The sequence below is a fragment of the Stomoxys calcitrans genome, chromosome 2 (assembly GCF_963082655.1).
Source record: "Stomoxys calcitrans chromosome 2, idStoCalc2.1, whole genome shotgun sequence".
Classification (NCBI taxonomy): Eukaryota; Metazoa; Arthropoda; class Insecta; order Diptera; family Muscidae; genus Stomoxys; species Stomoxys calcitrans.
The window spans coordinates 9,752,369-9,764,762 of record NC_081553.1 but is presented as its reverse complement, the minus strand read 5'-3'; the positions used below and the strand labels follow the sequence as shown (position 1 = coordinate 9,764,762).

General features: G+C 34.0%; 1 protein-coding gene across 39 annotated transcripts in view; it reads left to right on the top strand.

Annotated features, from left to right (window-relative positions):
- The window catches only part of LOC106083984 (calcium-activated potassium channel slowpoke), a 223,715-nt gene that overhangs the window by 184,556 nt on the left and 26,765 nt on the right, over positions 1-12,394 (top strand). For 17 of the 39 annotated variants that reach the window (XM_013247445.2, XM_013247379.2, XM_013247351.2 and 14 more), the window contains one exon: positions 2,625-2,696. The exons of 13 other annotated variants lie outside the window; for them this stretch is intronic. In XM_013247445.2, the coding sequence (XP_013102899.1) occupies positions 2,625-2,696 (72 nt within the window). Of the gene's footprint in view, positions 1-2,624; positions 2,697-5,247; positions 5,299-12,209; positions 12,234-12,394 lie in introns of all 39 variants that reach the window. 9 more of the 39 variants (XM_013247410.2, XM_013247401.2, XM_059362222.1 and 6 more) reach the window with 2 other exon arrangements.

Here is a 12,394-nt window from a genome sequence, read left to right as displayed (position 1 = left end):
TCGAATAAGAATTTTACCTTTTAGGAGCTCAAAAAGTAAAATAGGGAGATCAGTTTATAGGGGAGCTGTATTAGGCTATAAACCGATTCATGCCATATTCACACACAAATTTCAACCAAATTGGATAATACTTGCGCCCTCTAGAGGCTCAAGAAGTCAAGATCCCATATCGGTTTATATGGCAGCTACTATATATCAGGTAATGGACCGATTTGAACTATTCTGTTGAAAGTCATACCAAAACACGTCGTGCATAATTTCTATCAAATTGGATAGAAATTGCGCCCTCTAGACGCTCAAGAAGAAGAAGAAGTTTTAAACCGATTTCAATTATACTCAGCACAGTTGTTGAAAGTCATAATGAATCACTTCATGCTAAATTTCAGCAAAATCGGATAAGAATTGTGCGCTCTAGTGGCTCAAAAGTCAAGATCCAAGATCGGTTTATATGACAGCTATATCAAAATATGGCCCATTTACAATCCCAAGCGACCTACACTAATAAGAAGTGTATGTGCATTATTACAAGCGGCTAGCGTTACTCCTTCGAAAGTTTGAGTGCTTTCGACAGACGGACGGAAAGACATAAAATGTCTTGACGTTCTAGAATATATATACCTTATGGGGTCTAAGACGAATATTTCGAGGAGTTACGAACAGAATGACGAAATTTGTATACCCCATCCTATGGTGGAGGGTATAATAAACAAGAAAGAGCATGCCAATCGCATTGTGCGTTATCTCTTTTTAGGCACACAAAGAATAAGGGATAAGAGTTCTTATGCTATTGGACCTATATCAAGTTATAGTCCGCTTCGGGCCAAATATGAATAGAATGTTGTAGACCATAGTAGAAGTTATTGTGGAATATTTCAGTCCATTCGGATAAGAATTCCGCCTTGTAGGGGCTCAAGCTCTGTATGTGAGCTTATCAGGCTGCAGATCGATTGAGACCATATTGAACACGTATGTTGAAGGTCACGGGAGAAACCGTTATACAAAATTGCAGCCGAATAAGAATTGCGTCATCTACAGGCTTAAGAAGTCAAGATCCCAGATAGGTATCTTGACAGCAGGCTTACTAATAAAAAATCTGTTGTTTGCTGAAAATGTCTCCTGCTCCATTTATGATGGGGTTGTTAGAAGGAGAGGGAGTAAATTAAAATAAAGTGAAAGAGAAGGTTTTGGAAAGAAAATGAAAAGAAATTATCGGATCGCAGACAGAAAAATACCGTAAATACCATGTACCGTAATAAGCGCACATAAACAATAGCATAAAATAAAAGGCAGTTGTACTACTTCAATATATTAAAAGATTTTTGTATTTAAAGTAGCAGATTTTTTTAGTTGAAATAGCAGACAAAAATGTTTGCTAAAACAGTCATGTCCGCTTCATCATATCCGTTTCCCAATTCCAGCAGACAGAAACTGTTGTCTTAGAAACCATTTTCGCTGTTTTGAATAACAAATTTCGTTGAGTGTATGTGGTAAAAACTTCAATGTTTTCGTCGTCTATGGATTTTAGAAGGAATTTTATCAAAGCCACAAATATTTTTTATCCCTTAGCGACATTATTACCGACTCCGCTTCTTTTCCAATTATTAAATTGTTGTTTTTGTTGCTAATAGATTGAAGGATTACTATCAGTCAATACTTGTTTTATATCATCACAGCACCAAATATTCTTTCTCTCTTCAATATCGTGTACAGATTCATTATTTTTATTAGATACAATTGTATGAAGTATTTTTCAATATACGCCAGCAGTTTCTTTTAACTTTTGGGGAAATAGAATTCGTCGAGTTAATGTTTCAATCTCTCAATTTTCGAACATTGTTTATTTAGGTGATTGTTGGGCATGGTGATGTATGACGATTTCATATTTTCACCTGTTTACCATTAATACCAAAATATCATTTACCAACTATTTTTCTTTTTAGTTCCGTTGTTGTACATTAGGTCATTATCCGTTATTGGCGGTATACTCGTAGTATTTCAGAGTTCCATATATCTTAGCTGTCTTCTCTGCTAATGTTTGTTAGCCCTTAAAGGCCTATGATTAGGATTTGTCACATCAAGTTTTCGCCATTGTTTTCTTTGTTGGTATTGGGCGTATGCTCTTCTTTAAGAGATTGTGATCTGACTATACATCCGCAATTAGTTAGGTTGAAGTTTCAATACAGATGTGACGTATCTGTTATTAATCAATATGAGATCTATTTGATTCTTATTAAATGTATTACATTCAACATTGATTAAATCTAGAAAACATTATCTAATTAATATAAAATTAAAGAAAAATTTCCTTTGTTGAAGGAATATTTTCAAACTGTATACATATGCAACAAAAACAAAGACCATTGCCACTGTATACTCACACAAAGTAATTGTATTTCTTATGTATGTATGTTTACCAGTGTACTTTTTTCAGCAGAATTTTAACTGACATGTGACATTTTTGTTTTAGCTTAAGTTAAATTAACCCCAACCATTTTAGAAAGAAGAGATTTATATATTTAATTCTAATAACAAACCTCTTTGAATTCTAACAAGAAAAAAAAAAGAAAAATCACTGAAAATAAGATTTTGAGCACCAGTTGAATTGTTAATGAATAATTTTACAGATGTGGGCATGATAATGATGCAGACTGGAATGGTGAATCAAGGCATATCCTCAGTCATTAACCAAATGGAGGGTACGGGTATATTTACTACACTATAAAGTTCCCTTACATACATACATACATATTGCCTATATATTAATTGTTTATAGCAGCAATTAAAAATGAAACCGAAATGAAAATTTATTGCTAATTTCGTTTTACAAAATTAAAAACAAATAAAAAAAACAAAAACCAAACAATAAATGTTCCTCCTCCCAAAACTTTCGCCCCTGCTGCCCTAATATAATTAAAATTATGCGTTAAAATTCGAACTGAAAAATCTACTAAATTTGCTAACTTTCATGTATGCCGCTAAAATAAATTTATTATTATTTTGCCGCCGCCTCTAAGTATTATAATTATAATATAATTAATTTTTGCTATTAGTTACCAAATGAGAAATCGTTGACTTAAATCAAAAACCCAGTTCTATCAAATTATTATATATATATATATATAAGTAATGTAACTAAAACCGTAAGTTAATGAGCCTAACTACTACTACCACCGTGTACTAATAATCGACTAGAACCGAGAATTTCAAGACTGGCTATTTTTGTAGAGTACCTCTTGGTCCCTGCGGTAAATAACAACGAATGCTACAACAATTTAGTAGTACTAAACTACTTCGTTGAGTATGTAGGCTTTTCTTATACATCATAGAATAAAATATATTATAGTACATAAAACAGGCAACATTGAGAAAGGTTTTACGCCAACAGCCAACCAAACCACCAAGAATTTTAATGCTAAAAACGATATGAAAAACTTAATAATGTGGGTCATGAGTGAGAGTTTTAAATAAGATTTTGGGATTTTATCGAAAAAATAAGTCATTTGTTTCTAAGTATCAAGCTTGAATTGTGCACTGCTATTTACAAATTTTTAATAGCCTTGAAAATGATTATCGGCGGTAGTCGACATTCCAACTACAAGCATTGCGCACTTTTTTAACATAACGAACCTCCGTGAATGCTTAACAAGTTCGGCTGTCTTGTGTTTGATCCCAATCAAAAGCTCAAAGTATATATAGTAATACCTTGATTTACGGCGTTATTGGTTCCACGAAATCAAGACGTAAATCGAAACGACATTAATCAAAATTTAAGTAACTCATACGTCAAAACACAAATTATATTTGTTGAGTTAAACTATTTTTATATGGTCTTCCCGGTTTGCGTGTACCCTGTGTTTGCCTTCAAAAGACTTCTCGCTGGAGCTTCTTCATCTATTCTGACAACATGACCTAGCCAACGCAGCTGTTGTATTTTGATGCGTGTAACTATGTAATTGTAGTCATACAGATCGTGGTTCATACGTCACCTATATTCTCCATTAACGCAAACTGGTCACACTTAGAATCTTTCTTTTTTATACTCCAAGCACTGCCTCATCTGCTTTTACAAGTACCCATGCTTCAGAACTATATAACAACACGGGTAGTATCAGTTTCTTGTATAGTGTAATCTTAGTCTGTCGAGAGGTGGCAGTTGACGGGAATATCTCCCTAAATTGACCCCAGCAACATGAATATGAAGTTTTTTTCGGTTTGATTCTGGAAAGCCCAAATGACCCTTTTACACCAATAAGAAATGTCGCAATGTGGTACTTAAATTAAGGAACATTTCGCACATTTATTCGTTCAAAGCATTACGAATGCTGGGTGTGAGATTGCAAAAGTTATAGCATTCTAGTTAAACAACCCATGTAGATAAGTGGAATTCCCCGAAATAAACAGCCAATACAACCAAAAAAGTATATCAACCCATTTTTTCTTTGAAACTACTTAGAAGACGCAAATCGAAATTACATTGCGACGTTAACACAGGCGACGTAAATCGAGGCATTACTGTAACTGCGATGTATTCGATGTAAGCTCAGAAAATTGAAACCTTCTCAAATAGCTCGTTGATTTTTTGATGTCAGTTAAATATGGTAAAGCAAATAACTATCTACATAAAGCAAATAGTTTCCGCTTGCCTGCATAAGTTCAAGGACGCGACGAGGCAATATAATCTATTTATTGGCTTGCCTTACAGCGAATTCTTAGGAAATCAAATATTTTTCTCCCAGTTGCTCCAACAACATTCTCGTCAGGCTATGATGCCACGTGAACCGCCTATAGAAAGTAATTTTTCTATGAAAGAAATTTGTTTAACAACTGATTTTCTACCACATATTTTTTGATAATGTTCTATGTGCTATTTCCTAGCCAAAATTCCAAATCTCTTAAACTCTCACACAGGCCCAGCAAAAGGTTTGCGTACAATCATGAAATCGGCCAATCAATCATAATTGTTTCTTGAGTACAGTTTTTGGTTGTAAACATGATTTCTTTTTGTTTTTTCTTTTTTGTTTTCTATTTCAACCCGAGTCATTAGGTTATGTTTCAGTTTAATTTGACATATATAAATTTTGATGAAATTTAATTTAAAAACGGAGCCAACATCATTCTAATGAATTCTCATTTACCTACTCACATCAATCCTTTGTAACATTTGATTTATTTAATGACCCTACCACCACCACCACTACCTACCTATCAACTACTATTACTACTACTCGTACTACAAATGAACTACAGTGGCCACATTCAGGAAAGGCGTCCGAGCCGTACAAATGGTAGGACGTGCAAGTACGTATTATTTTCAACTACTAATACAAATTCATTAAATTAAACTAGACAAATTAAAAAAAAAATACACAAAATTTTAAATGGAGAAATTGTAGAAAACGAAACAACAATATAAAACCTTAACACGCACACGCATTCATCCAACAATCTCCCTTCAACAAAGAAAACCAAATCTCCAAAAAAAAAAACAAATAATTTGTATACACATACATTTGTCTATATACGTATATCTCTCTATGTCTGATATTGTATTCTTTCTATAAATATTTGTCTCAGTCACAAAGACATATCCTACACTAACAATACAACACAACAATTAAATCAAATTTCCCTAAAACTCTTAAATTCGTAAACTTGTACATTATCCTGCCAAATCCGATCGAAGATACATCCGTATAACCGACTCCCAACAACCAATTAAAAAAAAGACGTGTATCCTTTGTTGAAATCATGTTTTCACCATACACACCCTTTCCAAAACAATCGTTCGTTAACTTACATACATACATACATGTATCGTCTGTGAAATTCGTTCTTTCCTCGCTCTCTCTCTCTCTCTCTTTCACTCTGTAACTCAATCTTTATTTGATGTGTACTGTTGTAGTCTCTTTACATTATTTCATACTCGTTCGTATATCAAAATATTAATAACCATTTTATGTGTTTCCGGTTATACATACATACATATATATATCATATATATATATATACTTTAATATTTGAAAATGTTTTTAACAAATCTCGTAATAAATATACTTAACTACCTACCTACCTAACTACTTACATACATACTTATCTGTACTTGTTAAATATATTCGTAAAATTTTATGTCCCAAGCAACAAACTCTATTCAATGTTCCGTTAATTTTTTTAGTACCAAAACCCATGACATAACGGTTAATGTGTTTTTTTTCCTTCAATTTAATAGACGTGTTTTTTACATTTATATAAAAACAAAAAACAAACATTTTTGTTGATTTTCTTTTTCTCTTTTGTGCATATTGCATGTGTGTGCATTTGAAGCACATACAGCAAATTACATACATATGTCAAATAATCAAACTTAGAACAAAATTGAAAAAAGAATCGGAAAATAGCTACAAATCGGAACCGGAATAAGTTTTATTTTACTTGTCAACCCATCGCGTTTATCTCAAAATCTGTTACAAACGAGATTTACCAAAAATTCCCTTAAATAAATATACCATGTATGTTAACATATGTATGTATATATATGTACATATGTAGTTAAACCTTAGAAATACGTCATATACATGTATATAAAAGTCATGACATACAATAAACACACTCTCCATTTCCTTCAAAGATAATTATTTCTTTTTTTATATATGACTTCCCACCCCCGATTACACTCATATGATGAACCTAAAAGATATTGAATTTGAGGGTGTTACTTAGAAATGGTTTTTGTAATTTTTTATGATAATTTTAATTTTAAAAAAAGTAAGAGCGTACTAAGTTCGGCCGGGCCGAATTTTATATACCCTCCACCATGGATCGCTTTTGTCTAGTTCTATGCGCGGTATCTCTTTTTAGGCAAACAAAGAATATTGAATAAGATCTGTTATTCTATTGGGGCTATATCAAGTTATAGCCCGATTCGAACCATAAATTAATGCTGAACATTGTAGAAATCATTGTGTAATATTTCAGTTCATTTGGATACGAATTGCGTCTTCTAAGGGCTCAAGAAGCAAAATCGGAAGATAGGTTTATATAGGAGCTATACCAAGCTATAGATCGATTCAGACCATATTAGACACGTATTTTGAAGGTCATTAGAAAATGGTGCAATATATAAAAAAGGGTTTCCAATACAATTAACACAATTTTTGTTGTAAACAAAATTTTTATTATTTATTAACATAGTTTCCTTCGTGCACGGCACAATCATTCCATAGTTTCTCTAACATGTCGATACCTTTTTTGTAGAACGATTTATCTTTTCTCTCCAAGTTAGTCTCAGCAATCACCTCGCCATTGGAGAAAAATCGCGTTCCTAGGATCAATTTTTGCGGCCTTGCGAACAGGTAAAAGTCGTTGGTTCACCAAATATGGTTAATACGGAGGTTGCGGATACAATTCGTAACGTAGTTGGTGCAGTTTATCTATGGTGGCAAGGGGGATTGGGACACGGTCCATTGTCTGTCGTTTCTGTTCAACTTTGGGAAAACGTGGTACCCACTTCGAACAAAGCTTTCTCATAGTCAAATGCTCGCGTATTATAAAAGTAAAACGTTCGTTTGATTTCTTTAGAGAGAGACTACTTCGCTGTCGCACGTATACGCTCTATAGAGCTTGTTGAAGTATATCTCCAAGAGAGCTAGGAACTTTCCCCTAACCGCAATAGTCACGTCATAAACATACGACACCACTTTCACAACTTTTCCTTCCATATATTGTTAATGGCTAGAGGAGTTCGTCTGCTGACCCGTGATTATACCCTCCACCATAGGATGGGGGTATAATAATTTTGTCCTTCTGGAGGCCATCTCAGCGCAGAGGTTAGCATGTCCGGCTATGACGCTGAATGCCTGGGTTCGAATCCTGGCAGGAAACAAATTGTTCTGCAGTGGTTATGCCCTCCTACATTTGTGAGGTACTTTGCCATGTACAAACTTCTCCCCAAAGAGGTGTTGCTATAGGGCACGCCGTTCGGAGTCGGGTGTAAAAAAGAGGTCCCTTATCAACGAGCTTGAACTTGAATCGGAAGTTTGCCCCAGTTCCTTAATGGAATGCAAATTTGCATTTTGGTTTTCCCCTCCTGGCGACATTTGTGAGGAACTGTACCAATTAGTATGGCAGTCATATAAAAACTTCTCCACAAAGAGCCTTAAAGGCCTCCTGCGGCACGACGAAGGCCCCTTATTATTGAGCTTAAACTTTGGACAGCACTCATTAAAAATCGGACAGCAAACATTGATATGTTCCTGATCCATAATAAAATGTTCATGGGCAAATTTGTAATTTGCAATGAACCGATTTGTATTCTAATTGACTTGGATGTTAGAAATCATGATTTCTATATGGCATTGTTCAGCCAAATCGGAGAAGCAATGTGCTCTTCCACGGCTAATCAAGGCAAATCGAGAGATCCGTTGAAATACTTGACATGAATGTTGAAATGTCAAAAGTCATAACAGAACATCATTTGTAAAACTCCGATCAAATTGGTTAAGAATTGTGGCCTTAAGGAAGAAATCAAAATCTATACAGCAGTAACTTAATGAATGAGAAGAATTGTGTAAATTGTTTAATGGCTAGCCGTACTCATTGATTCTTGCTGATGTACAGGACAGATTGACTCAGAATGTCATGGCAATCACGAATATGTGTACTTTATAGTAGCTTAGGGTAGATGGGAAGAGAATGAAGCCGAGTTCTGTTTCTTAGCAAGCGGGTAGACCATCAAATGGCCCATTGTGTTTTCTCAAAACCTTTATTTTTCTCTCCGCACACAAACAAGCATAAAAAACAAGATATCAGCACACTTTCTTAAAACTAAGAAACGAAAAGATGTTAGCTTCCCCTATCATTTTCTAAAGCAAATTTTAAACTTAAACCAATCAAGAATCATTTCTAAGTGCCTTCTTAACATTACCATATTATTTAAATTTAATTTACAATTCCGAAATATTTTGAAATATTAGATACACTTACCTAAGGAGTTAAACACGAGCCGCATATGATCATCCTGTTGCCCAGAATAAAGTTTACGTACAACCCATATATCAGCTATATAGGGTACTGATAATAAGTATTTAACAGCGTAATTGCTCCTCCTTTGGAAATTTCATTCGATGTGCGCAATTTAGGTAATTACAAGAATATGAACAAACCATTTTGCGATATACTTAATTAATGAAATGTAAGCAAATTAACAGTACAAACTATATCCAATTACATATATAAAATACAAATGCAACCTGAAAAAAGGGATCAATGACCGTTCAAAAAACTAAATTCCATGGATGTTCAATTTACTTCCAAAAAGTTGCCACAACACTGGCCGAAGTATCGGCAAAAATTTCAAATAAAACTGGGAAATCCCGATCTATTTAAAGGACGGACGTAACAATAGAATTCCACAAAAAAAAAACACAACAATAAGAGAAAACAAGTAAAAAGGCATTAAGTTCGGCCGGGCCGAACTTTAGATACCCACCACCTCGGGTATATATGTAATGGCCGATCCAAACCATATTTGGTGCGGATGTCGGGAGACCTAGAACTACCCACTGTTTAAAATTTCAGCAAAATCGGATAAAAACTAAAGCTTTTATGGGCTTCAGACCCTTTATCGGGCCCTTTATCCGTCTTTATAGCAGCTATATCAAAATATAGTCCGATCCAAACCATATTTGGGGCGGATGTCGGGAGACCTAGAACTACCCAATCTTTAAAATTTCAGCGAAATCGGGGGAAAAAATAAGGCTTTTATGGGCTTCAGACCCTTTATCGGGAGATCGGTCTATATGGCAGCTATATCTTAATATAGTCCGATCTGAACCATATTTGGGTCGGGTATTAGGAGGCTGAAAATAACTCACTGTTTCAAATTTTTACAAAATCGGTAAAAAATTAAAGCTGTTATGGGCTTCAGACCCTTTATCGGGAGATCGGTCTATATGGCAGCTATATCTAAATATAGTCGGATCCAAACCATATTTGGGGCGGATGTCGGGAAACTCAGAACTACCCACTGTTTCAAATTTCAGTCAAATCGGTTCAAAAATAAAGCTTTTATGGGCTTCAAACCCTTTATCTGCAGATCGGTCTATATGACAGCTATATCTAAATATAGTCCGATCTGAACCATATTTTGGGTCAAATGAAGGGAGGCCTAAAACAACTTACTGTTTAAAATTTCAGCAAAATCGGATGAAAAATTAAGTTTTATGGGCTTCAGACCCTTTATCGGCAGATTGGTCTATATAGCAGCTATATCCAAATATGATCCGATTTGGCCCGTTCAAGAACTTAACCAGCGTGCATCAAAAAGACGTATCTGTGCCAAATTTCAGCTCAATATCTCAATTTTTGAAGACGGACGAACAGCCGGACAGACACATGGACATCATTAAATCGTCTTAGAATTTTACGACGATCCGAAGTATATATACTTTGTAGGGTCGGAAATTCAAATTTCGATGTGTTGCAAACGAAATGACTAAATGAATCTACCCCCTATCCTACGGTGGTGGGTATAAAAATCATTTAAAACTTCTCTTAGAATTCGCCAGTTAGAAAAGAATTTCGTGAAGAATGTTCTCATTAAAGATGAATCGAAGCAAAGTGACAGAAGAGCCAAAATTTCCAAATAAACTTTTATTTACTATTTTATAGTCATTTAGGATTTTGTCAATACGTTTTGCGTAGTTCGATCCCCATATTGTTATTTTAAGTATTTACAATGCATTATATATTTGGTACTATGGTTATCAAATCTAATACATCTTTACATTTTCCTATGGTATTGTAAGAGACAACAGCTGCACATTTTATGAAGAAAAGCTGAATTCAAAACAAAAAAATGAATTTGAGACTTAAAGTGCAAAAAAAAATCATTAAAGCGATACTTAAGGCTCTTGTAGTTTTGTAGTACGGAAAAAGAGTTGGTGGCTAAAAATACTTTAACTTTCCTGATTCCATTAGTTATGAGACCCCATCGTCTTTATTTGAAAATCATAAAAAAATAAGCATAAAGTGAGTGAGTACTGAAGTTCTTACAGCCTTAAGCCCAGTACCGACTTTGACTTTTCACACGAACAACTGTCAAAACGCACTACACAAAAATGGTGAAGAAGATAAAGCAAACACATTCCGTACAAATGGTATCGAGTTTTATGAGCAAAATAGTAGCGACATGTCGCTGCATCAGGATAAATTTCGCACAGTTTTAATGGCAAATGTAATTAAATGCTCACGAAATTGGCCGTATCAACTCTGCTTCCATACGGCTGTGTGTTGTTGTTTGACTTTTGTTTGTGTTCTGACAAAGAAAAGTGTCCGTTAGATTTCGGATAGCCATTTTTGCTTCAAATGAAGTCAGTACTAGGCTATATTTTCCCTTCAGAAATAAATATATTTTTAAAATAAATTTGAATAATTGTACGATTTTTTTAACTGGTGCAATGCAAATGCACAACCTAAATATGCATTAGATATACAGTTGAAATAACTGAGAAACAGCTGTTTATTACGTCCCATAGGTTATATCTGTAATATTTCAATATCCCAATTAGATTGTTGTTAAGCTAATCAATATCGATTTTAACGAACGATATAATATTCGATTTGGACTAAACATTATATTTTGTATAAAACGACAAGCAAAATTCGAGGAAACAGGATGATCTATGGAAAAACGAAAACTCTTTAAAAATTATTGAGTACACAATTATTGAGCTCGAGCCATCTTAGAAACACCTTTATCTATTTCTTCTTTTGAAATTAAACTCTATATTAAGTTTTCCTTCCCAATCTATACAGATTCAGTAACAGTTAACCAGTAACATTCACCTTTAACAAAATACACAAAACAGCATAATAGTTCCCTTTAAAAAGTTTACGCAACACATCTAACATTCGCCCCTATTTATAGCTCTTATAAGCCATTAGTTTGTCATAAAAGCGATTTTCCAAAAACCAACCCAAATTAATGCTGTCTATATGTTTTCTTTGAATTGTACTTCTTTTGTATAAAACGTAACACATACTCTCCCTTCGAAAACTCCTCAACAACAAAACCATCTTCATATGTATAATAAAAAAAAAAAAAAACAAATCTATATAAATAAATCGACTAATACAATCTCGTAACCGATGTTGTCGTAACGTAACACCTAACTCGTTCGTTATAATTCAAATGTAATTGTAAAAATGTATAGAAGAAGAAGATTACTACCAGACAAGTAAGTCCCAGTGATAAAGTATTTCTGATATTCATATTTATGAAACGTTTTTATTTCTCCTAAACAATCTTAGTCAAATTTTTACCATCGTATTTTAGTTCTTTCTTTAGTTTTTTTCTTGTTTCATTTTTCTTTCTAATATAAGTTTATTTTTCTTTAAA